This window comes from Lygodium microphyllum, chromosome 4 (genome assembly GCF_053477565.2).
Source record: "Lygodium microphyllum isolate KBCC chromosome 4, Lygodium_microphyllum_v1.1.10, whole genome shotgun sequence".
NCBI classification, from domain to species: domain Eukaryota; kingdom Viridiplantae; phylum Streptophyta; class Polypodiopsida; order Schizaeales; family Lygodiaceae; genus Lygodium; species Lygodium microphyllum.
The window spans coordinates 129999649-130027444 of NC_141138.1; the positions used below are offsets into that span (position 1 = coordinate 129999649).

A 27796-nucleotide genomic window follows, 5' to 3' on the forward strand; every position below is an offset into this window, starting at 1 on the left:
TGTTACCTTGTGATGTGTAATACGGATTGTGGTGGTTTCATATCCTCATGTTGAAGAAACCACCTTTATGTTGGTTAACTACAACGTTTGAGAAACGTGGTGTGCTGCGAAACCACCCCCGTTTTTGCAAACCACCTTTATGCTGCCTCACACACTGTTGTCCTTTTGTCGAAGAGCTGGCAAGCTTCATGTCTGAGGCGAGGCTCAAGAAACCGAGGCTTGGCAATGGACAGCCAGTTCAACGGCCCTTACAACAGCAGCTTGTACCCTCTCATCATGACGGACAATGCGACATGCAGAGCCTCCAGCTCGCGAGCTCACAACAAGCATCCGGCTTCAACAACCAGGTCGTCAACCATATCCAGCACAGGCTGATCCACGAGCATCGGCACATGCAATGTTCCCTTCAACATCCCAGCCCTCAGCCACGGCTCCACCGAGGTCAACAGCAACCGGTCTTCAACCAGCTTCGGCTCATACAAAGCCAGTTCCACACCATGCCACAGCACTCCACCGCATGCAACGTCCCCAACAATCAGCATTTGGCCGCTCCTGACTTATGCCGAGCTTCTCACCCTGAAAGGCCTGGCAACACTCCAAGTTCAACCTCTTGCAAAGCCAGTTCAACCACATGCAGAACCACCATGCAAAGATCCCTGCACGGAGATGCCTTCCAGTCATGGAAATTCTATAAGGTCAGATCTGTTTATTTTCCGCCTCGCATTTCTGAGCAGGATATGCGAAATCTCTCAGACAATGCACTTAGCTGAAACAGCAGCGTGATTCATGCGATTACAATGCACATATCTGCAGGCTTAAGATGCGAGGAAGGTTCTCCTATACAAGCTGAAAGTGTGAAAATTGTAGGGCGAAACAGCCTATATAAGACTGATTGTTTCATGAAAACACGTGTTAGGATTCTTTATCCCAGGAGAAACAGTCTTTATGAAACATCTAAGTATATAATTTGTGAAAGCGTAGCTGCTTTTTCGAGAGATAAGTTTCATGAAGCACATAAAATTGTGAGGTATGTGACAAGTAGCATCTTTATCAAACTCGAGGGAATGGTGGATGAGCACAGACATATCTTGCCGTATGGTGCATGATTGATGTGAAATCGTCTATCACTTGGACTTGTAATCATGAGATTATGGGTGCAAAATGAGGAAGGAAAACAATGTTATGTTTATAGTGCATGTCGCTTCTTAGGAGAACACCTATTGTGATAACTAGGAACTCTCCTTGTGATTGCTTTGATTTTGGACAATTCACATTCGTTGCAAGTTGGTCGAAAGGTAATGATACAAGACCTTCATGCATCATTATAACTTGTGGGCTGTTACTATAGAGTCTTGCTTTGAGGGATGCTTGTGCACCTGTTATGCTTATCCAATGTAAAATCTTTTTGGCCACATTGATTGTTCGGGCCCTTCGTCTAAATGGGGAGTCTTATAAGACACTCATGTTGCATGTTATGTCTGAAAGTTCATCTTGTGGTGCCATTGGGACCTTCCATGTCGGGTCTTTGTAATACGTCGGTGTCGCCCAAGGGAAGTTTGGGCATGGGCTTTGCAGGCTGTCGCAACTGATGGCTTGGTAAGTTGGTAGTAGGTGATTGCTACCACAAACCATGGTGGAGATGTGGCCATGTTGGCAAGGATGGTGCAACATTGCATGAGACGTTGATGGCTTGTAGAGTAGGGATGATACATGTGGCAAAGCTTAGCAAGTGGGTAATGTGGTGTGCAATGGGTTGACATGAATAAAGATTGGCATATCAACTGTGTAATGAATATAAAGAAATACAATGATAAACAATAGAACTCAAAGAGTAACTCAAAGTGAATGAGAGTGGATGCTGGAAACACACTGTGCAAAGTGAATACAATAACCTTGAACCTTCGTGTCTCAAAGTGGACTGGGGCAGTGATGAATGGGTGAGCGTGTCGTACTAGGAATGGATCTCGAATCACAGCAGGTAGCCTCTATGTACAATCGGCTGCAGTAAACACAGATTAGAGAGAGTGGAATCTGTCTCGAACATGCTGATCAATAGTTGTGGCAGCAGGGCGGATGGCACAGGGTGAAAAACGCCAGGGTTGCAGCTGGAAACACAGACCACTCTGCAAACGCAGGGGCTGGCAGCTGGGCAATTGCTCCCAAAGGATGGTAGGATCCTGGGTGGCAGCATGCAGTTGCAAACACAACCTTCTAGGACTGCACCTGGTGACTGATGGCAACAAAAACCTTGGGCTGAGTTGGGTGGCAGCTGACAGCAGCAAATGCAGGGCTGCAGACTGCAGTCCTTAAAACAGGGTGCATACGGTGGGTGGCAGCTGCCAGGGATGGACTTCAGTTGGGGCAGGCTGGATACACAGTCCATGAATTGAGATGTCCTCTGTGCGGAGTGTAGACAGCAGTAGAATAGGGTGCTAGTTGATCAAGAGTGTGTAGATCTGCTAAACAGGATTGATACATGACTAGACTGCCTCTCTATTTATAGATGTGGATCCAACCAAAAGTTTGTTTGTTTGCTCAAGGGATACAAAACTTTTGGAGCATTTTGAGTTCTAAGGTTGTTCAAAATGAGCCAATGAAGGTTTAATGGGTAATTCATCTTTTTTAGCCTAAGAGCCCCTCCCAAGCCCAAAATTGGAACCTAGGAGGGATTGCAAGCATAGGTCACCCCATAATACCTTGAGGCATCCCATCCCAAAGCAGCTAGGGCATTGGTCTAGGGGTGCATGATGGGCTGCCCAAGAGCTTACCAAGACTACAAAAGCAATATGGGAGCCCAAAGAGCCACCCAAAGAGGCCGAGGCATTGGACAAAGGGTGCTCATTGTGGCTGCCTAGTGGCCTATTAGGACTTGCAAAGATGATTGAACCACTTTGAACTGTCTTTTGTCTTGTTTTTTTCCCTTTAAAAAAAGAATCTGTGCCCATGGGGCAAAAAGACGGATGATTGATTCGAGCATCACAAAATAGAGAGACTATCCCAACCACTTGTCATGGTGCTAGTGATAAGGAAAAGATGTAGTGGTATGTGTTGTATGTCACCATAGAATATATTGCCGTAGAGATTGCCATATGATGTGCCACGAATATTGTGGATTTCAAGTCCACTACTCTGTGATGAAGGAAAAGGGCTAGTATTCATGGATTCTAGAAGATTTTTATCCTTGGATGGGCAGTTGCCAAAAGATAGGTTTTGGAGTAATCCAAAGTGCTATGTCCAAAAGAGCATGATGCCAATGCATGATTTATACAAGGGCTAATGCAAAGTGTCATGCTCAAACAAAATACTATGCAATGGTGCCGTTGTTGAGCTAAAAAATGTATTATGAACTTAAACCATTGAATTAGCTCTTTAAAACAGCCCCAAAACATGCTATTTAAGGTGCCATTAAAGGAAGTTGTGGATGTTGACCCACTAAGATTAACATGAATCAATTGAAGAGGTCTTTTAGCTCTATGCATGACTTGTTGACGGTATGATGTTTGTGTGATGTTGTTTCCCCAATTGACATGCTTTTTGGATGTCCTTGAATAGTTTTAGGTGTCAAAGGGTTTCAACCATTTGATGACAAGACAACTCATAAGGGTGAGTTGTACCCAATGTGTCTTATGTGGAAATTCAAGAGATGCTCCTTATTTGTAGGATTTCTAGCAGCACCTAGGCCATGAAGTCTATGAAACTTAGAGACCTCAACTATTGGTTGGGATAGAAAATGAGACATCAGAAAGAGGCCATTAGATTGTACCCGAGTGCGAGTAATCAATAAACCACTCTTGACATCAAGTAACTTGATTGTGGTGGTTGTAAATAAGATTGCTCTCCCCAAGTGGCAAAGTTGGTGGATAGATAAAAGGTTTACTCCCATCTAGGAGATGTAGTATACCTTGTCCAATGAAGTGAGATCCAGGACTTTATTAGTATTATGGGTGATGAATATGTCTTTGAGTGGGGTCATATGGTTTAAGTGAGGGTCTCCATCATTTAGCTTTAAGTGGGGGCTTTTTCATTATTCTTGAATTGATTTAGCTTTAAGTGAGGGTCTCAATCATTTAGCTTTAAGTGATGGCTTTTTGATTATTTTTGAATTGATTTAGCTTTAAGTGAGGGTCTTAATTAATTTTCATCCTATCGAGCATTTGTGTCTCGATGGGAGAATGTAAGGAATGGTTAGATTCAAGACCTTCATAAAACAAAAAAGCTATTCCAGCCACAATTCGATGTCGATGATGAGAAAAAGGGGTGCAAAGAAGCTATGGGGACTATGTGGATAGGCTAAGCTAAGCAAGCAAGTTAGATTGCCCTAGGAGATTGCCATGCGAGTTGTTGTGAATATGGTGGATCTAGAGTTGACAACTTCAAAAGACCAAAAAGGGATAAATGCACATAGATACATGGTTACAAGAATAGAATGCCAATGCATAGGGTTATGCAAGAGGCAATGCAAATTGTCATGCTCATGCAAAATGCGATGCAATGGTGCCACTTGGATAATGCTCTTGTAAGGGAATTGTTCACTTGCCCAAGTGCATTTTACAACCATAGTCATCGTGATGATGCAGATGATGATACAATGTACAAAATAAATGTCCAAATCAAATTGAAATCAAGATCCTGTCACCATGAAGAGAAGGCGGCTGCCTCCTCTTAGAGTGGAAGGGAAAGCTAGAGGGAATTATTCTCTCCTCGTTAACCTAAAGAAGTAGAAGAGGTGCATTCACATTGATCCTGAGTAGTAAGTATTGAAGAACCAATCGATTGATCGCCTTGTTTAAAATGACTGCAAAATTATCTGATAAAGGCACAAACTCTAGGTGGATGGCATTGAGCTCAACATGCTCTTTGGTAAAGTGGAATTGGACTTCAACATACTCGGTCTATTGTGTGATGATCAGATTATTAGCAAGTGTAATAGCACTCTGGTGGTTGTAGTAGACGACAATTAGAGAGTTGCATGGAAAATGAAGCATCACCAGTATCAAGCTTCTTAGGTAGATAGCCTTTGTGGTATTATCAAAGAAAGCCCAATACTCTGCCTTGGCCATGGAAGTCACAATCATCTCTTGTTTATGGCTTGACTAAGAAATGGGAGCCATGCCCATGATCTCTTGCCCAATCAGAATTGGTGTAACCTTGTAAATATAAGCTACTACCATAAGTTAGTCCATAAGAATATATATACCGAACATATCTCAAAATGTGCAAATATGCAATCCAATGTGACATTTTAGGTGCAGCAAAATGCTAACTAAGCAAGCTAACTAAGTATGTAAGATCTGGGTTAGTGTGAATCAACTAGAAAAGTTTCCCTTTAATTGACCTATATGTGTGCTCATTGAAGGACTGATCTAGGGAATCCTTAGATAGATCGACAGTGGATCAAGAGGTGTGGCCATAGGCCCTATTTGATCAATACAATACTGTTCCACTAATGGAAGGGCGTACTTTTGCTAGGACACAATACTATCCTCAAATCAAACTACCTTGATCCCTAAAAAGAAGGACAATTAACCAAGGTCAATCATCTCAAACGTGGTACTAAGTTGGGCCTTTATATCTGCTATGGTAGTTGAATCTGAGTCAATGAGAGGAATAAATCATTGACATACAGTGAAATGTAGCTACTCTCTTTGAAGTAGATTTTACATATAAGTTTGGGTCATAAGGGATAGAACGATATCCATGAGTTCGAAGGAACTCATCCATTCTTTGAAACCAAGACCGAGGTACTTGGTTCAATCTATAAAGAGCTTTCCACAAATAAAAGACCTTGGATTTACAGTCTGCAAAAGGAAATCCAAGAGGCTGTTTCACATAGGGTTCCTCCTTGAAGTAACCATTTAGATTGGCACTTTTGACATCCATTTGATGAAGTGGCCAACTGTGGTGAGTGGCTAGTGGAAGCAATAGGTAGAATGATGTCAACCACGGATTGAGTGGAAAGGTCTCTTCATAGTTAGTTCCTTACTTTTGTCGATACCCTTGTACTATAGGTGAGCCTTGTATTTATCCAAAGTTCCACATCAACTTTTAATTTTGTCCTAAAAATCTACTTGGTCCCGATGACTTTCTTGTGACTTGGATGATCCACTATTGTCCAAGTCTCATTTTTGTCAATACCTTAGGCTCCTTTTCCATGGTCTCACGCCATTGAGGAGTCTCTTGCCAACTTTTCAACTCAAATTACACTATGTAATCTGTCGTAAAGACAAATGCAAATGAAGCCTAAGATGCAAACCGAGTAGATTTTCTAGGGCCTTCACGAGTAAAATCTAGTGGAAGGATCCTCGAATCTTGCATGGCTTGCTAGTAACCATGAGGTAATTGGTCTCGTGGAGGGGACTGGAAGTGAAAGATTTTGTGGGTGGGTTAGGAGCCAATAGTAGACTTGGCTTAGATGGCACTATCTTTGATGGAGTATGCTGAGGAATCGGCTCACAATTTGGTGCAAAAGTTTGCACAATATCTCTCTAATAAAAATTGAGATCTCTTTGAACAATCACTTTATTTATTCTAGGATTGAACAAGCGATAGGCTTTTGCCTTAAAGGAATTTTTGACAAAAATCATGAGATCAGCTCGGGGAGTGAGCTTTCCTAACTTATTACCAGGAGTGTGCTTGTATGCACAACATCTAAAGACTTTAGAGTGGGACACTACAGGCCTAGAGCCAAAAAATGCCTTGCACATGTCTTTTGAAAGACCACTACAATCAGGCATTGGTCGAGGATGTATACCGTATTATTAACAACCTCGACCCAGAGGCGCTCAGGCCTTAGAAGAGCTCTATTGCGAATAAAATAGAGTGTACCATGTTCATCATAGTCCGGTTTCTACTACGCTCTATGACTCCATTCTGATGGTTGAAGTGAGTTGGCGAGGAATACCGTGCTCCTATAGAAACTTAGTGAACTCATGCAAGATAAACTCACCACCACTATTACTTCTTATCATCCTACACGATGACCTGTCTGGTTATGCACTAAGTACTCATATTGAGAAGTAGGTGAGTGTGTCAAATTTGTGCTTTTGAAAATACACCCACGTGTATCTTGAGAAATCATCCACCACAAAAACGAAGTACAACATGATACTCAAGGTGGCAGTGGGTGCTAGCCTGCAAAGATCACATTGGAATCAATCTTAGAGGCACCTTAGCTCTGTGTGTGGTCTATTGAAGAAACGAAGTGCGATTTTGTTTCCCTAGTTGATAGGCTTTGCAAACATCTCTAGACAGTTTTGGGCATGGAAGGCTCTCAACCATTTGACGGTGTGACAATTCATAAAGAGAGTTATATCCGAAATGTTACAAATGATAATGCCATAGATGCTCATTTTTTGTGGGCTCCCATGTGCTAGCTAAATCTTGGAAGTAGTGTGACTCTAAGCCCTTAATTGTCCATTGGGAAAGAAATTGAGTCATCATGTAAAGGTTGTAACGGGTGCTAAAGCAAGGACAGTCCTTGGTTTGTATGCAAGTTGGCATAGTGCTTGGTTCCATGAAGTTTCTAAAAGATTCTAGATAGAAGATGTTTGCATAATCACTTATGTCATTGCTGATGTTAGCATATAATGGGTTAGCATGCATGTCATGCCATGTGTTGGCATGCATGTCATGCCATGTGGCATCCTCTTGTAACATGGGGTTCCCTTAACCTCCCTATGCTATAGTATAAATAAGGGTCATGGGCTACAAGCCCTTAAGTCTTACCAATACCAGTTATGAGGCTCCTGCGAGATAAGTCCTCTTCTAGTTCTTGTCTTGTTCTAGTCTTGTTCTAGTCTTGTCTTGTATCAACTCGTCTTGTAATCAAGCCATGCTTTTGTAAGTATTCACTTGTAATTGAGTTATCTTGCAATCAACTTCTAGTTCTATCTCTTTTAAGTTTTTCTCTTGTAAGTTGTGAGAGCAATCTCCTTACTCTCGAAAAGCACTTGCCGTTCTCATAACAGTTTGGCAAGACCCTCCCACCACTATCTTGCTTAGTTGTGATGGAGTCTGTGATAGAAGACATTGTTGCTTCTTTACAAAGCATCCAATAGCAAATCCAAGAGCTTCAAGAAAGTAATGCAAGGCTATAAGTAGAGCAACCACAAGCTTTGGGCTTAGATGTGCAAGATCTACAACAAAAACTTTTAAGAAATTCAAGAGACAAGTCTATATCAAGCCAAAGGTCTATCAACTATTGGCAATCTTCACGATCAACATAAGAAAGAACCAAAGGCCAGACTTCTAGAGAAATTTGATGGCACAAGGTCAAAATTTAGAGGTTTCCTCAAGTAGGTATGATTGTTTACACATATGCAACTAGATCGTTATCCAAATAATGCTTCTCGGGTTGGTCTCATAGGAACTCTTTTCTCAAGTACATCTCTCTCTTGGTTTTGCCCCCTTGCTTGAGAAGGAATCCCTATTGTTGTATAAATTTGAGACCTTATACAAGAGTTCTTTGCTACATTTGGAGAAGTAGACAGAGCAAGAATAGCTGAAACAAATGTTAGAAATCTACGTCAAGGGTCGAGACTCGAAACTTGCCTCGGTATATGTATCAAAATTTCAGCAACTCATATGTGATTTAACATGGCATGAGGATTATTTTATTAGTCAATTCTATTGGGGATTGAAAGATGATATTAAAGATCTTTTGCTCACCATGCCAAAGGTGCATACATTTAGTGAATTTCTCTCTCAAGCAATTGAATGTGACAATCGCTTGTTTGAGAGAAGACAAGAAAAACGTCAAGGAGCCAGTTTGAATTTAAGCATGATGAAGACTTTTGAAGACCGAGCTACCCAAGAAGGCCAAGTATCTAAGGTAGAGCCCATGTAAATTGATATGATGCGGTTCAAATCATTGACAACTCAAAAAGAACAAAGGCAACACATTAATGGATTATGCATGTATTGTGGCCAGTTAGGACACATAGTTAAATATTGTTCTAACAAAGGAAGGAGGAGAATTCATGGTGCCACTATGCCATCACTTTTGCGAAATGTTGACATCTAGTCTTAGTAGAGACCATGTGGCTAGACAAAGCTTTAAGAAACCCAAAATAATATCTCTTCCCATGTGCAGGTCCAATGTTTAGCTTTATGTTACCAATAAAGATTTACTTGGAGGGGAAGACAGATAGACGGACAAGCTTTGTTAGACTCTAGAGCCACATTATGCTTCATGGACGAGAAGTTTGCAAAGCAACATAGTATATAGCTTTTAAGAAAAGCAAAGCCAGTATGTGCAGAAGTAACTAGTGATCGACCGCTTGCTTTGACAGTTATCAGGTATGAGACTCAATCCATAAAAGTTACCCTAAGGAGTCTTCTATCAGATATAGTCTTCAACATCATCCATTGCCCAAATAGTCCCGTTGTTTTTGGGCTACCCTGGCTAGAATTACATAACCCTAATATCAATTGGAGGTCTAGAAAGGTTTAATATACATTGGGGCAAATGTATTCAGAGTGCTTTGTAACAAGCCGTGCTTTGTGCTTATTCAGAGTGCCATCACTATGGTACTTGGTCTTAAAGATCCATTTGATGCTAATCACATGTCTATGAGCAGGCAGAGGCATGAGATCCCAAGTGGTATCCTCCATGGCATGAGATATCAAACAATAGTTAGTACAAACAAGCTCAGTGGAGTATGCTTGGCTCCTTTGAGATTGCCATTGGCCATCCTACGACTACCGCTCTCCCTTAATACCACCCAGATGACAAAGTGTATCATGTGTCCAACGAGGGAAAGGCTAATACTTTCCTCACTAGTCTGCCTTTGCTAAAGTCTTTGGAATGTCTACCGGTCAAACTAGCATTTCTTCTCGGATAGGGTGGTAGTAACCTGATTTAATACTAATTATAGCAAGAAAATAATTCACATAAGTTGAAATGCACACTTTACCACTTTAATCTTGGACAATAGATAGCTTGTTGACCCCAAAACTGACTCCTCTTGCAGTATTTTTTAAGCTTTTATTACAAATGGATGGGATACAATGGAGATTTTTTGATCTTCTTTGCTTGCTATCAAAATTGATCAACAAGTCTTCAAACCAATTTACCCCTTGGTTTGCTTGGGGAATTGGCCTTTATCTATCTTGCTCCTTGTGAGATAAATTTAGCCCCAAATTGACATTGATTGGTTGACCTTTTGAATCTCCCTGAAATTCTTTAATTTCAGTTGTTGAAATTTAAGTCCTAAGCCCTTAATTCAAAGTATGGATCTTGAGATGGCTGTCAAACCCTAATTTCTACTATAAGTTAGGGTTTACAGTAGAGGTTTTCCAATATCTCCACCTTTGATGACTCAAATTATTAGACAATGTTGAGGGGAATTGTGGTGCACAGATCGGATGCTGTATGCTCGTGTAGTGAATGCCGGAAGGTCCCCAAGAACAAAAGAACTCTACTTTTTACACAAAACTCAAGGTAGAAAGCATGCACGACATGAACAAGAGACCACTTGGGTGCAATCTCCCCCCATGCCTTGTGTGAGCGCTCCACAAAGCATGTATTTTTATGTATTAATCATCTTCAAGCTCAAATAATAGCCCACATTACAAAATAGCACGCTTTTGGCTTTTGAGTTTGCTTTAGCACAAAATAGAAATAAAGCTAATGGACGGGTGCCCAAAGAGTCAGGCATACCCAATACAATGTCCAAATACAAATATCATAATCGTGCGCCTATGTGCATACAAAATAATAAATAAATATCCAACGCCTCAATAAATAGGCGCGACAAAATATAGGCACCATGCCTAAGGTATGCGCCCATCAAAATATAAGTGATAACTCGAATATACGCTATCCTCCAATGCTTTCCTCCGCCACTGCTGCTATCTCTACACATCAACTGAAGCATTCACAATCGTTAGTAAAATAATACAATTAAATCGACAAAAGTGAATACCTAGCAGTCTTCAGCTACATAAATAAATCAACTGGTTAGAAATCAATTCTAACCTTAATTTATCACGAGTGCGCACTCTAAACTCATAAACGTTTATTAATTTAATATGTATTTTGCGGAATCACCTGCTATGGAATCACCCATGTACACACTAAATTAATGAAACGCGTGAAAAGGATAGGCGTCCCCATCAACTTTTTGCACAAAGAATCCACTTTATGTATGAGCCCCGGTCAACAAAGTTTACGGAATCCACTGTAAAACCTCACGGAATCCACTGTGGCACGAATCCACCGTGGTACGAATCCACCGTGAAATATGCCTCCTGGCATCATACCCCCGGGGACTGTAATGGTACAACTAGAAAATTTCTTCTTTCAGTGTATTCACCAATTTGAATTTCTAGATCATGCATCTCTTGTGTTCCATTATACCTCGTGCCTAAGAATGCTGCTTTAATGTGATAATGCGTAGGAACAGTTTGTAATTTCAATTCTTTCACTAACTTTGCAGAAATAAAATCATGTGTACTACCATCATCATGCAAAATAATCTTTTCTTTTCCATGCACTAAACATTTCATTGTCAACAAAGAATGTGGAGTTGGCATACCTGGTATAGTATCCGAAGGAGTAGTAATGTCATCCTCATCTTCTGTAAAGTCAGACATTTCTTCATGTTCTTCATCTTCCATTGCTCCAAGATAGTTGATATGGACAGGTGGCTTCTTCGATTGGCAATTGGCTGCTAGATGTCCAAGTTGATGGCATTTGTAACACACTATAGGTTTGGCTTTAGATACATTGTTTGCAATGGCAGGAAGTCTAGGAATATTAGGATTTGGCTGTGAAGATGGCTTAAGGTTTTGATTGGTATTTGATGGCAAAGCAGGTAGTTTTGTCCAAGACTTACGGAAAGATGATGAAGGAAATCGACTTTGATTGAATCTTCTAAAATTTGGATTGAATTGCTTAGAACCATAGGTTACCATTTGCTTGAAATTGCTGTGGGCGCTTGTCTCTTCCTCGAATCTTATCTTCAGTGTCATGAGCTAAAGAAATTGCATCTTCAAGAGTTGCAGGCTTGAACATATTGACTTCAGCGTAGTAATGCCCAAGTAATCCAGACATATACTTGCGCTTGTGAGTCACTTCAGGTACGTCTGCAAGCATGCGTAATTGGAGTAAGGCATTCCAAAAGCGTTCGGTGTACTGAGAAATAGGCTCACGATCTCTTTGCTGAAGAATGTCCCATTGCTTTATGGCTTTTTCATAGAATTGTGGAGGAAGGAAATTCTGCATAAACTTCTTCTTGAAATTCTCCCAGGTAGTGGGATAATCTATGCTCTTACGAACCACGGTTCACCAAAGAGATGCTCTATCGACCAAATGATTAGTGACACTTGATTTTATCTTTTTCAGCATATGTTTCGTCATGAAAGTAATCATCAAACTGACTGATAAATGCAAGAACAGTTTTTCCATCTCGAGTGTCATTGAAAGTACGGAATTTGAAATTTCTTTTACTTATCTTTGTTTCTTTGCGGATGGATTGAGCTTCGAGAGTCGTATCGATGGTTCGTCGGATAAGATCTTCAGATTGTGGTTCCTCTTTGTCGGTAGTCGATCTTTGTAAATTGGCCAATTGAACTTGGAATGCTTGCCGGGCTCTTCGTTCTTCGTCCAACTGCATCATAATTAAAACCAACTTTTGTTCTACCGTAGGTTCACGAAGATCGCCTTCAGCCATTAAATCATCTATATTTTGTTCCGTCATCTTACAAAACTTCAAAAGACCTCATACTCTCAAAATCCAATTAGCGGGATGAGCGTAGCTCAAGATTGGGTGTACAAGGCTTATATATTTTTGTTTGGCTTTCACGGTCTTCGTCTTTGGCAATTGCGGGATTTGAAATCTTTGAAAAATCTGCGTTTTGACCTTCTGCATGTGTTGAAACTGGTTCAGCAAGTCTGCGTATGCGAACAGAGCCTTCCAAAGAACAACTTTGCAGTTCGGTGCTTCTGCGCAGGAACAATCCTTATGGGAGTTTTGGGCACAAGTCAGTTCTGACTTCTGGTTACTTGCCGGACTTGCAGAGTTGCAGACTTACGAAACTTGCAGAACTTTGGAACTTTATGTGATTTAGGACTTGTGTAACTAAGCTTAAAGCTTAGTATGCAGCAAACGACGATTTTTAGGGGGGGGGCCGTTTTCTGACGCCATTTTTTTCGGGATGCTGCCGCCCTCTGTCGTCGAATTAAAAAAATTAAAGCTTTTAAGCTTCTTAAGCTTTATAAGCTTTAAACTCAAGCTTTTAATCTTTATGAAAGATATGGCTTATCTCTGTTGACTGTGAGAAGACGACTTGAAGAAGAAGATGTTGGAGTGATCCTCCGCCGTTACAGGCCGGTCCTTCGCGATCAGAGGCTGTAAACAGAGGTTCTTGACCGCCAGGAATCCACCCGTATTGACCGTTCGCGATGAGACTGACCGTAGAGCTCGATCATTCCAGGAGCTCCGCCTTCGGATAAGATGGGTAGCGATTGAAAGCTCTCGATCTCAGCTTCGCTTTGATACCATTGATGCACAGATCGGACGCTCTATGCTCGCGTAGTGAATGCCGGAAGGTCCCCAAGAACAAAAGAACTCTACTTTTTGCACAAAACTCAAGGTAGAAAGTATGCACGACATGAACAAGAGACCACTTGGGTGCAATCTCCCCCATGCCTTGTGTGAGCGCTCCACAAAGCATGTATTTTTATGTATTAATCATCTTCAAGCTCAAATAATAGCCCAAATTACAAAATAGCACGCTTTTGGCTTTTGAGTTTGCTTTAGCAAGAAAAAAATAAAAATAAAGCTAATGGGCGGGTGCCCAAAGAGTCAGGCATACCCAATACAATGTCCAAATATAAATATCATAATCGTGCGCCCATGTCCATACAAAATAATAAATAAATATCCAACGCCTCAATAAATAGACGCGACAAAATATAGGCGCCATGCCTAAGGTATGCGCCCATCAAAATATAAGTGATAACTCGAATACACGCTATCCTCCAATGCTTTCCTCCGCTACTGCTGCTATCTCTACACATCAACTGAAGCATTCACAATCGTTAGTAAAATAATACAATTAAATCGACAAAAGTGAATACCTAGTAGTCTTCAGCTACATAAATAAATCAAATGGTTAGAAATCAATCCTAACCTTAATTTATCACGAGTGGGCACTCTAAACTCATAAACGTTTATTAATTTAATATGTATCTTGCAGAATCACCCGCTATGGAATTACCATGTGCACACTAAATTAATGAAACGCCCAAAAAGGATAGGTGTCCCCATCAATTTCTCGCACAAAGAATCCACTTTGTGTATGAGTCCTGGTCAACAAAGTTTACGGAATCCACCATAAAACCTCACGGAATCCACCGTGGCACGGAATCCACCATGAAATATGTCTCCTAGCATCAAATTGAGAAATGGTTGTATGATGAGAGAAAATGCCAAAGAGGAAAATTTCATATTTTCATCACGAGAAAATGGAAGAAATCAGTTTTACTGCCTTGTCTAGACAGCCATAAAAGTTGTCTCCACTGATGGAATACATTGAATATGATGTTTGGATGAAACAACCCTCAAATTGTGGTCACCTATTGCTGTAGTTTTTGTCTCTCTCAGCTTGCGCAAGGTTGTCTCTCTCTTTGTGAGTCTCAAAAACGTCTTTTCCACTTACATAGGTAAGTTTCGCCAAGTGGTAGCCTTTTGATCCCATTTTCTAACATTATTGGGCTTATTGAATTAATTTTTGAGACTATTGATTTTGAGATTAATTTAATGATTATTCTAGTTCCCAAAAAATTATTCCACCAGCCAATAATTAAATTGGTTAGGCCACTTTGTCTCCCAAGTGTCCTTGAGCGTTTATTGACCCTTGGACGGGTATTACTTAATTAATTAATGCCTAATCTCTAACATCACCACTAAATTGGCCTTCACCTTGCACCTTACGGGACAAATTTAGCCCCAAATTGACATTGGTTGACTAGCCTCTTGAATCTCTTTGAAATTCTTTCGTTTTAGCTATTGAAATTCAAGTCCTAGGATCTCAATTCTAAGTATGGTTCTCGAGGTGGTTGTCAAATCCTATTTTCTGTTGTAAATTAGGATTTACTACAAAGATTTTTCCATATCTTCACCTTTGATGACTCAAACTACTGAAAAATACTAAGGGGAGTTGAGAAATGGCTGTAGGATGAGAGAGAATGTCAAAGATAGAGAAATTCCAAACTCCCATTGCGAGAAAATGGAAGAAATCAATTGTTACCTTGTCTAGACAGCCATAAAACTTGTCTCCATTGATGGAACACATCAAATACGATGTTTGGATAAAACAACCCTCAAACTGCTGTCTCCTATTCATGTAGTCTCTTCAGGACATATCACTAGCTCTTGGAGAGTCCCTTGTTGGTTGGAAATGGCATGCCAATTGTTGTAGCAGCTATGGTAGCCTTCTCTCTGTCTCTCTCAGATGCACAAGGTTGGAATGATCCTCTCACTCACTCGCTCTTTCTCTTTGTGTGTCTCTCTCAGAGCCTCAAAAACATCTTTTCTACTTGCATAGGTAAGTTTTGCCAAGTGGGAGCCTTCTAATCCTATTTTCTAGCATTATTGAGCTTATTGAATTAATTTTGAGAATATTAATTTTGAAATTAATTTAATGATTATTCTAGTGCCGAGAAAAATAATTCCACCAGCCAATAATTAAATTGGCTGGGCAAATTTTTCTCCCAAGTGTTCGTGAGCAATTATTGACCCCTAGACTGGCAATAATAACTTAATGCCTAGTCTCTAATATTAGCGTTGATATTAGTGGCTAATAAATTGATCTAGGTCCAAATTTGACATCGGGCACTAGCTAGTACCTCTTAGACATAACTTATTTTAACTTTTGCCTTTGGCACCAACTGGTACCTTGGGATCCTAGGTCCCACATTGTGAAATAATTGACTGCACCTCACATGTAAGTCACATTTGTACATTTGATTAACTTTTAATGAAATGCTAAGCAAAGCAATAGAATTTCACGTTCTTGTGACAATTGGGGCCGGCTCAACTGGTGTATGCGGTGGTGGCTCCAAAGGCATTGGATTAGATGCCCAACTGTCACCTAGATCTCTGAGAATAGGATGCTCAACACCCCCCTTTGTAGCTGGAAACTCCACGAACCAAACATCTCGACTCATGGATACCTCTTGTGAAATGGGATCATAAAGTTTGTATGCCTAGGACTACCAGCTATAACTCATAAATATTTGTCTTTTGAAAGCCGAATCTTTTCAGTTGTCAACGCCTTTGACTTGGGAGCGTTTTGACCTTTGAGTTGTTCCTCGTGGTCCAAGACCATCAGAACTAACTCCTCTCACTTAAGGGAATTTGTCCACTTTGAAGCAATCAAGGTGGAATAGAATAGATTGAATTGAGTCGATAACTATGAAAGAAGAGTTATCACCATATCCTCCAAGGTAATCACTTTCCCTGTATTCAGGACCTGCATTTGCAATTTCCAAAGCTTATTGATATGCTCTCATATAGAAGAAGAATTATTGGGACTCAAAGTTTGCATCGGAACCTGTAGAGACACCCGCTTCATAATGATCAACCGATTGCACATTTGATGTAACTTTAGCCATATCTCCCGAGTCATGGTCAAATGCTCGATATCATATATGAGCAATAATGGTTGGAGTATAAGAGAGAAAGAGGAAAGAGTAGATACAGACGTTTAGTTTATCCAGTATCAGGAGTTGTCGGATGGTCTATAGCCTTAGTCACAAGCTCTACCAAATCATACAACTCCAGAATGCCAAGCATCATTACTTACGAAGTGCGGTAATTCCCCCCATCGAGCTTTTGATATGGAGAGTTGGTAGCATAGGGACCTTATGATCCATAATAGCTTGAAACTCTGCGTCAATGTAGGATGACATTGCCACTTGAGCAACCTGCACAAAAACAAGGGAAGCCCCCTTTGATTCTTCAAATGGTGTCTTCTAGGGCTTCCTCCATTTGTCCCAAACATGTTTTAGTTGTGCCTAAGGCGATGAAAACTCAAAAATTGTTCCAAAAGGGTGAAAACACAGCCCTTTTTTCTTGATGAACAGTAAAAACCTGCAAAAAAAGTAACTTCGCTCCTTTCCAGCACTTCACCTATTCGCCTCAGCCTCTGAACGCTGAAAATGTAAACTTTGGTCACCCTGAAATCTCTCGTTTAGGTCCGCCCATGATCAATCAGCCCTTCAATACTTCTCTGATACCATGTTAGAGTGCAGCGAATGCGGAAGTGTGTGGACAAGACTGAAAGACAATGAACATGAGAGAAGAGGGAGAGAGAAAAGAGATAGAAGAATGTAGAAATCTGCAGTAGATGAATGCTGAAATGAAGAAGGTAGATATACAAATGTGCTGTCGAAGTATCTCCGCGAACTGATCTCTCTCTCCACGTGCAAACTGACAAGTGTGGTGACCTATGCAGGCTGCCTATAAATAGACATAAAGAAATATAATAGAATAACCAGGTTGGCTAGTTTTAAACTGACTGCTGCAAAACTGCAATTGCTGAATAAAATAATGAGAAAAATGCTGTGCAAATATGCCAGCTGCCACTTGGCAACCTGTGCAACATGCTGAGCCTGCTCGACTGCCCCGTGAAGCTGATAAGTGCTTGTAGACTGCATAGAATTATCAGCCTGATAAAAAGAAACATGTAATAATGCATGAGATAACTAAGTGTACAATAGTAGTTTGACAATGATTGTCTAGGGGATGAATAAATCTCTAACACTCAACTGCCCTAAGTGATTGTTAGTGTAGCTAGGAAGCCCAAACTAGGGGACAAAGGGCATCAATGGATAGTCCGTGAGATGGCAACATGAAATCAAAAGGCTTTTAAACCTGCTAACTAGGATTACAGTGCTCAAACATTAGAAAATTTGGGTCTTGGTCCCAGCTTATAGAACGTTGTTATGTGGTTTTTTGTAATTAATTAAAGCCTCAATAATTTTGGGGAATGGTATCTGATTCATGGTCTTTTGGCACATTATTTCACTAGTTGTGTTAAGCTACTCAAACTTAGCCTCAAACTTATACTTATTTTATTGGCTCCATTCCTTCAGCTCTCATGCAGCCCCTGAAAAATTTTTCTCATCCAATTAAAACAATTACACATTCTGGAAATCTGGTAGGCAACCGCCTCAAAAAGTTCTATTAAAGGGATTTGTGGCATTGCCATGATCATTCCATTCATCTCACATTTAGTGCAAGCGTTCCATCAGCCCTTGTCATCACCATCATCTTCTTATTGCTGCTTCCCTACCCTGATCATTCATCTCCATGACCAGCCCCTTTCTTGCTGCATTTGAAGCTTCATTCCCCTCACTAGCCTATTCTGAGTTGCATTTGGGTCAGCCTTTTATATTGGCAGCCTCCTCTAATAGCTGCATTTTCTGCCAATGCTGCTGTCTAGTCTCCTACATCTGCATTTTAGACTCATCCATCTCTTTGATGACAGTCATTATCGCTTGGAGCTGCCTTGGCATTGGAGTTGCATTTGCTTCTTGTGCATCCTTTTGCATTAGATTTCAGCATTGAGCATTGGTGGTTCACTACTTTTTGGATCCATTAGGGTATGCCAATTCCTCCATCTCTCCACCTGCTCCCACAATAGATAGTGGTTGTTGAAAAGCCCTTTCCTCCTTCAACATCCATTGTATCACACCTTGCATTTTGAGTTTGTTGATTGAGTTTCCTTTCATCAGCAACATAGCAGCAAAGAAACGTGTTTCTTTGAGTTTGAAACTTACGAAATGTTTCTTAAAGTAAAAAATGCTTCTAACAGTGAAAAAATGTGGGGTTAAAAAAACTACTGGGCAATGTTAAACATGATCTTGATAATGAGTAATGACTCGTGAGGACTCAAGATTTTGGATGACAGAATTAACTTTTTGGGATTTTGTTTAGTTATTGGGTTCTGTCATTCTAGTATCTATTCTTCTCTTAGAGTTGATTATTATATAACTTCAGTCTCATTTATGAGTTATTTATGATTTATTATGATTCATTTTGGATTTTGACATTTTGTCAGTTTGTTTTGGAATGAGAATCATGATGTTGCAACTTGACTAAGTCCATATTCTACATGAGCTATTTACATGTTTATTTCAATTTTCTTTGTGTGATATGTGTGAATCATAATGTTTGAGGTTAGAACCATAGTATAGGTTGTCTAAAGACTAACTTTGACACAAGTCAATAATGGATCATGGATTGTAACATATTATTCTCAATTGACTTTCATGTATTATCACTCAAACTTGGTTGGCCTTTCTTTATTTAAGAGAAAGTTTCATAGAGGTTTAAAACCTCTTTCCCTAGTTAAAACTATTAAAAAGTCCCTATATAAAAAAAAACCCGCATTTCTTATTTTACCCTCTCTTGAAAGAGAAAAAGTCCCTATATAAAAAAAACCCGCATTTCTTATTTTACCCTCTCTTGAAAGAAACTTACGAAACATGTTTTTGACGTCTCATTTCTAAACATTTCCAATGTTTCTGGTTGCTATGGTAGTCATAATTCATTCTCTTTCTTTGTTATTTGCATTTTTGTTTGAGTTTATTTGCTAGTCGTTTTTTGTACATACTTTTTGTCTCTCTACAAAACCTATTATATTTGGATTTAGTTCCCTTCCAACATTCATCATTCAGTCTCTTTCTTCGTTATTTGCATTTTTGTTTGAGTTTATTTGATAGTCATTTCCATACATACTCTGTCTCTCTACAAACCCTAGTATATCCTCATATGGTATTAGAGCCGATGCTCTTGTAAGAGTTCATGAGTTATCATGACTACTAGGTTTTGCATGAGTGGCAAGAACTGATGCATGATGCCTCAGTTACCTTCACCATGGGAGCATCTAGTGTCCCCTTGATTCTCCTTTTCTAGTGGCTTTGAGGGGGTGCTATTCCCTTAATGGAGAACAATACTTTTTCTTATTTTTGACCCTAGATAGACCTTGTGAGATTGACCTCGAGTGGAAATTTGGGAATGCTTAAGAGAAAGTATCATTCCTTGAGGTCCACACACTAAGTTTACAGATTAATAGGAGTATTGTGAAGAAGAAATGAAAAGTTTGAAATCCTTCAAAATCCAATGCCCCATTGATGCATGGTGCAACCATTAATTTTGAGTTTTGAGATTATGGTAGATACTTCTCTATGGCATCAAATTTTAAATTTTGTGATTTCCACTCTTTATGCTGATGACCTGCTTATTATTGGGACCAATGTTTATGGCAGATTTGGGTGTGTACTTCATTGTTCTTTGGGCATCCAATATGCCATAATTGAGGGGGTGCATTATTATTTCATTGTCATGGTTTGTAGTTTCCCAATTAAGCAAATGTATGCATGGCCCTTCTGCTCTTCATTGGCACAAGCTGCGGAGTGTATCTTTAGATATATCTCAAAGGCACCAACAAAGAAATTTAGTCTTTTCTACAAGGCTGATGCTTCACTTACTATGCATGGATTTACAGATAATGATTGAGCTGGTTGCTCAAAAGACAAATTGACGTCTTTTTATGAAGGCTCTTCCTTGACTAAAGTTCCATGCTTTTTTGCAAGCCTTGAACTTGATGCCTTTTGTCAAATAATCTTTCATTTTGTGTACAATCATAGGTTGCTATATCCCTGAAATTTTGCAACCATGACACTATATGTACTCTAGCTTTTGATATATTTTCTTAGATTTATCAGCCCATACCATGGAGAGGGGTTTGTTAGCCATTGCACGGGCTACTCATTGATGCCCCTTGTCCTTGCTTTGGGCTTTCAAGCTATACTGCCTATCTCTTAAGATAGTTAACATAGTCAATATACCTAGCACAATTAGGGCTAGGGTTACCTAGGATACTTGCACATTTAGTCCTAGGGTTTTTTAATTAAAGGCATTTTGTGCATTCAAGCACATAATTGTGGACATTATCATCGGTGTGGATCATTATTAATTCATTGTACTTTGATTCATTCAATCGAGTACATTCATTCATCATTTGATGGAGTATTCTTTGCTCCATATCTCTATCTTTTTCTCGCACAATTACTCCATAGTTGGGCCAACACAAACAATGTTTCTGTGATCAAGTTAAACTGCCATAAAAGTTATTGGTCCAATCAAAGAGTGATTCATATAGCCACTTCTTGGGGAATAGTTTGGCCAGATCCTCTTTCCATGATGCATGCATATAAGGAATCCATGCTCAGCTAATCATAAAAGGTAATGTGTCTTTAAGTGAAACTGAGTAAACCCTAAAGAATTCCATGGTTAATCCATCCAATCTAGGTGATTTTCATCTTCCCATTCTTTGCATAGCCTCATTTCAATATAGACACATTAGAATCCTTCTCTAGTGAAGAGCCATCCTAATGAAAAATGATAGGATGAACATGACATAATAGAATCAATCTGGCTTTCACTGTTTCGGGTGTATACAGGAAGGGGCAGCAAACATATGCATACCAATATTACATTTATATTCAAGCACTTTTCTTAGTATTGTACATGCATGCTGGTATCACAACATGCATGCATGTATACTTGCATAACCATTATGCATAACAACAAATACTTTTATAGTAAGTGAACAAACACACTTTTACTGTCTAAGGAGCATATAATGATGACATATCAATGCACACACTTTTTCTATTACTACATATGCATTTCTTTATCATAACTTTCATGCATGCATAAAATCATTATGTGCAACAATATGTAGTTTTCTTAAAAAGTAAGTGAACAAAGACCCATTCCCTTCAAGCACCAAACAGTTTTGCAAAAGTTGATTCTATAGGAAAATTGCTGTTGCGAATGTGTGTTTTAAACATTGTGTCATGAGGACGTGAAAATTTGATGCTTTGCTTATGTTTAATTGACATTTGATTAAAGGATTAATCAAATGTGCAATTGAAAGATGCACATGTGTTGCACATGTGAGATGCAAGCTAATTCTCACAGTTGAAGATCGAAGGACCCTGTGAAAAAGATGGGTGTCAAAGGCAAAAGTTGTAACAAGTTACACTTGTTAGATTCTAGGTGAATTTTGGTGTCAGCTTGCCCTTAGGACCATTAATTGGCCATTAACTGTCAGTGGTGACACTAGGGACTAGGCATTAATTAATGGATTAATGCTTGTCCAAGGGTCAATTAATGCATGGGAACACTTTGGGTTGCAAATGGCCTAGCCAATTAATTTTTGGATGGGCAAGGTCAATTTTTTGGATATGGATTAAGGGCTGAATTAATTTTCAAAATTAATTCTGAAAATTAATTAAATGGCTGGAAATTGCTAAAAATGGATTAAGAAAGCTGCCACTTGGCAAAACTTTCCCATGCAAGTGGGGGAAAGGCTAAATAAGGCTGAAGGGAGAGGGAAATCTCGTTTTTTCATTTTGGAGCTGTTGGAAGGAGGTGTTGGACTGTTGGTACCATCTTTTGGGGCCAATTCCCAGCCATTGGAGACCATTTTGGTGATGGAGATTGCATATTCTTGACCTTGGGAAGCTGACAATCGCTGCTGATGCACTTTCTCCTGAAGATCACAGTCTCTGATGCTCCTATTGTTGTTGGTGCGTCCATTTGGGGCTGGTACAGCAGGGAAGCAGCTGATGTCGCGACAAATCTCAAAATTTTCTCTGTCAGCCATTTCTGGTGGGCTGATCTGTAATTTCTGCAGTAAACCCTAATTCACAGCAGAAATCAGGGTTAGCAGCCACCTTGGGATCTGTGCCAGAGATTGAAGGCTCAAGGGACTGAAATCAGCAGTTGATAATTGAAGATTATCAAGGGATTTCAGGAGCCAGCCTATCCCAAATTGATTTGGGCAGCATTTGGCCAGCCAAGGGTCAAATTGGAGAAGAAGTCTTGGGTGAAATAAGGGGCAAATGACCCAAAAGGCTTGCTGGACATTTATGACAGCAAGAGCAATTGGTTAGCAGGAGGAGATTGAGGAATTTCAAGTTGTATTCCTTCCAATTGAATGAAAGCTAAAGAAATACCATAAGGGGCGCCAATTTTGGGGCCAACAGGGTATCTACTGTCCAAGAATGTTATGGTAAAGTGTGTATTTCATTTTCTGTGCATTTATTTATTGCTGTAATTAACTCTTAAATCAGGTTATCACCACCCATTCCAAGAAGGAAGGTTGGTTTCATGGTTCCATTGCGGGGATACATCAAATCTCTTGATTTGGTGGGCCCGAGGCACCTGATTGCAAGCCAAAGCTTTGTGCTCAGCTGAGAAATTACAGCAATATGTCTTCATACAGTGAGATGGAATCAAGTAGTGATGATGTCTCTCAGTATGGACATTCTCATGGGAATGAAGGAAATGCAATGCCTAATCTTGGACAAGGCTCTCATGATGGACAACAAGCTGAAAATGTTGCTTTTGGGCAAGACGCAAGGCCTTCAAGCCGTCATGAGATAGATGACCAGCAAAGTGAAGAGGAATTTGATGACCAGTTCAAGAATCGGATGAGGGCAGTAGCAAATCTCTTTGCTGATTTGGCAAAGGATCCTTAGCTCACCCGATTTTTGAATGCTCCGAAGAAGGACAGCAAAGGCAAGAAGAAGAAGTCAACTTCTACACCTTCGGGACAGCAAGGTGCACCGAAGGTAGTGTCAAATCCTTCACTTGAAGCTCCTAAAGAGGCCAATGAAGCTAAACAGTTCATACCTATGGGGCAAGGAATGCAAATGCAAGGCCATTATGAAAGTGCCAATCCAATGGATTTTGGACAGCTGGGCATGCATGCTATGATGGGGCAGGCAGGATACTTTGATGGTAGTACGATTTTTCATGCAATGGTTGGCCAAGGGCCGCATATGGGAATGCATGGCACAAATCCCTATGGTATGTAGTAGCCAATGCATGGTGTGCAAGGCCCATTGTATTCGGGTATGGCTGGAAATGTGCAAAACCCTATGTATGGTAGCATTGGCTTGATGCCTGGGGCACAAAGTGGAATGTTTGGCAATGCATCTGCATCCCCGAATGCTTATGGGGCTCAAGGAATGATTGCTGGTCATACAAATGCTTCATTTGGGCTTGGTCATGATGTAAATACAGCAAATGCACCCTTTTTGCAGCAGCCAGTGTATGACAACTTGACTCCCAAAGGGGAAGCAAAAGATTATGATGAGGGTGGAAAAGCAGCGAAGTTTGAGTCCTTTAGTGGTGCACAAGATAGGCTAAAAGCTTTTACCTTCATTCAGCAGTTTGATGCAGCCTATTCAGGGGGAAACTTCACCGAATCCTCTAAGATTCGAAAGCCACTTTCTTGAAGGGGAATGCATTGCAGCGGTGGTCCATGCTCTTGATGCAAGGTAGAGCACCGTCAACATGGGTACAATTCAAGCAAATGTTTGCATCGAATTGGTTGACTAGTACCTTTGAGGTGGACATCATGACAGCTTGGAATAAGCTTGATGCAAAGGAATGCAAGAATTTAGAGCAATACAATAAGAAGTTTTGGGATGCATTGCTGCCCGTCACTTCTTATTGTGCCGTACCCCTTCATGAGCAAGTGGAAAAATATATATGTGGGTTGCCCAAAGGAATCATGGATTTTTGCATAAAATCCACCGTGTCTAGCATGTCTCAGCTCATAGAGACTGCTACTAAGCTGATGCCTTGCTGCATGGAAAGGATTCGGGCTTCCAAGAGAGCGGGGAGAAGCCGAATAAAAAGTTGTTTAAGGTTGAGAAAAGGGGCATATCTGAAAACCAGCCTGAAAAGAGGCCAAAACAGCAAAGAAAGGGCTCAAAAACATTGGCACAACATAGGGAATTGATGGCTGCAAATAAATGCTTTATTTGTGAACAAGAGGGTCATATTGCACAGAACTGTTCCAATAGGCAGCAAGCTGCAAAATCAGAAAATCAGGGAGATCCTAAGGGTAAAAGGCCCAAAACATCAGCGGGATTGGTGCCCGATATTGTTAGTGATCAGCCATTCAACTTAAGGGAAAGACACTCACACTCGATGTAAAGTTGAAAGGGGAATCTGTCCTTGTTGTATTTGCAGCTGCTATTTCTGAAGTAATGAAAAATCATCTTTTAGCGTATTTAGTTTTTGCTAAGGATAAGGATGATAGTGAGAATGTTGGGAATATGTCTAAATTAGAGAATGATCGCATGTCATTTCTGAAAATGTATGCTGATTGCTTCTCTCAGTCACTTCCAGGGTAGCTACCACCTGAAAGACCCGAAGATCATGGCATAGACCTTATCCCTGGAAGTAGCCCTCCTAATAAGCCACCCTATAGAGTCAGTGCAGCCCAATAGGAGGAGATTATGAGTCAGGTAAATGAGCTGTTAGAAAAAGGGCTGATTCAGCCCAACTCATCTTCTTTCTGTTCTCCAATGCTTTTGGTGCAGAAAAAGGATGGTTCATGGCGTATGTGCATTGACTATTGTGCTTTGAACAAGATCACAATAAAGAATCGCTTTCCGATCCCTTGGATCGATGATGTTATGGATAGATTGTAGGAGGCAACGATATTCAGCCGTATAGATTTGAAAAGTGGGTATCATCAGATACACATTAGATCAGAGGATGTGCTTAAGACAGCTTTTAGGACATCTTTTGGATTATATGAATTTCTTGTCATGCCTTTTGGACTTACGAATGCTCGTGCCACTTTTAATCGGATGATGGATTTTATCTTTCGGCCACATAGAGCATTTGTGGGTACTTTCTTTGATGACATGATTGTTTATTCGAAGAATGAGACGGAGCATAGAAAACACTTGGACATTGTTTTCAATGAGCTACGTAAGCATAGGCTGGTTATCAATGACAAGAAGAGTGAATTCTTTTTGCATGAAATCCACTTCTTGGGACATATTGTATCGGTTGATGGTATTCGTATGGACCTTGCTAAGGTTGAAGCAATACGTTCATGGCCAGCTTTGAAGAATGTTCATGAGATCCGCAGCTTCTTGGGTTTATGTTCTTACTATAGGACGTATATACGCGGGTTTGCTGAAATTGTATCTCCATTGCATGCTTTGCAAAAACAAGATGTGCCATTTAGATGGACAACAGTGGAAATTTCAGCATTTGAAAAGTTGAAAGATAGAGGCTACAGGGGCTCAGGGTAGCTGAAGTCATGAATCAGGCTACGACAGAGGGAGTTGCACTAGATTGGAGGATAGATACATGCACCTCTCAGATTTGGATCGGTCTCTTATCTAGAGGGGACATTCATCTAGTAGTCTTTGCAACTAGCAAAGATAGGACTTTTACTTTTGCGGTTGAAGAGGATGGCAATCTCATAGAGAGGACCTTGACCAGACATCATTCATTGGATGCTCCAAATAGAGGAGTAGAGTAGTTGCTCACTTTGAGAGGAAGTGACACATTGACCCATACCCAACCACTTGTCTAGTTGATGGATGGAGATGTTGGGCTTACTAGAGGAGACCTCTACAGAGACAACAGTGCGATCTAGGAGAGGGGGTGTGGAGGGATCCATTCATCAATAGATCTTGTGATGTGCCCTTTTTTGGCTACACTACCAAGTTGGGGAGGAGAATATTGATGAGTAGGATTAGAGCATAGCCAGCTGCCCCCATTGGCTCAAAGAGGGAATCACAGAGGATTTTGTATGTGACTTTTGGAGGAGGCTACCTGATAGCTTTAAGCTTGGGAAGATTTCTCTCTTCCTATGGCTTGTAGCTCATAGGGGCTAGCAGTTTTTGGGGATTGAGGGAGTCCTTGAGGAGTGGCAGCCGTAGGATGGCTTGCGACGCTCTTGAGGGAACGAGGCACATTCCATCGAGTTTGTTTGTACTAACTATTATTTGTTGACTTTGCCATGTAGGAGAGGGAGCCTATCTCTACGAAGGAGGCTTTACAGTCATGGCATTGGAAGAAGGCCATGAAGTAGGAGTTGGATGCTATTTAGTGGAATGGCACTTGAAATCTTGTGCCTCGGCTTGCTCATAGAGAGGTGATTGTAGTCAAATGGGTCATTAAGACCAAGTACCATAGTGATGGCAATTTGGATAAGCACAAGGTGCAACTCGTTGCAAAGGGCTTCACACATCGGCGAGGGATGGATTTCCGTGACACCTTTGCACCTGTAGCTTGGATGGCTACCATTCGGGCAGTTCTGGCCTTAGCCATCCATAGGAGATGGCTGGTTTATCAGCTTGATGCGAAGTTTACCTTTCTTAATGGAGATTTGAAGGAGGAGATCTATGTTAAGTAGCTCTTGGTTTTTCTCCATCCAATGGATAATGTATAGATTAAAGAAAGACCTTTACGGCCTCAAACAGACTCCATGTGCTTGGAATAAGAAGATATACTTGTTCCTCCAAGGGCGGTTAGGGTATTGGCATTCCTCTTTCAATCCCTAGTTATATGTCCACATCTTAGCTAGAGGGCACACATTGTTTGTGCTTTATGTGGATGATCTCATCTTCATAAGTGACCATGCCCCGAAGGTCAAGCAAACAAAGGAGGCACTACACGAGGTGTTTGAGATGGTTTGTATGGGCCTTCTCCATTTCTTTTTAGGTCTTGAGATTTGGCAGACTCCAAGGGGGATTTTCATCTCCTAATAGCGGTATGTGCAAGAGCTTTTGACTACGTCTGAGATGGAGGGATGCAAGGCTATTTTCACTTCTATTGATCCAAATTGGAAGGCTATGACCATGCAGATTCACCGTCGAGGGATGCCACGCGCTATAGGCAGTTGATTGGGTCATTGATATGGCTCTTTCACACTTGGATTGATTTGTGCT

General features: G+C 40.5%; 1 protein-coding gene across 13 annotated transcripts in view; it reads left to right on the forward strand.

Annotated features, from left to right (window-relative positions):
- Nucleotides 1–112: 112 nt before the first annotated feature.
- Nucleotides 113–27796, forward strand: part of LOC148037627 (uncharacterized) — a 214651-nt gene continuing 186967 nt past the window's right edge. For 12 of the 13 annotated variants that reach the window (XR_015690794.1, XR_015690795.1, XM_087677344.1 and 9 more), the window contains exon 1: nt 113–695. Coding sequence is in view for 11 of the 13 variants with exons in the window: in XM_087677344.1 (XP_087533470.1) it covers nt 189–695 (507 nt within the window). In the remaining 2 variants the exon portion in view is untranslated. The remainder of the gene's footprint in view (nt 696–27796) is intronic. The other variant, XM_087677336.1, reaches the window with a different exon arrangement.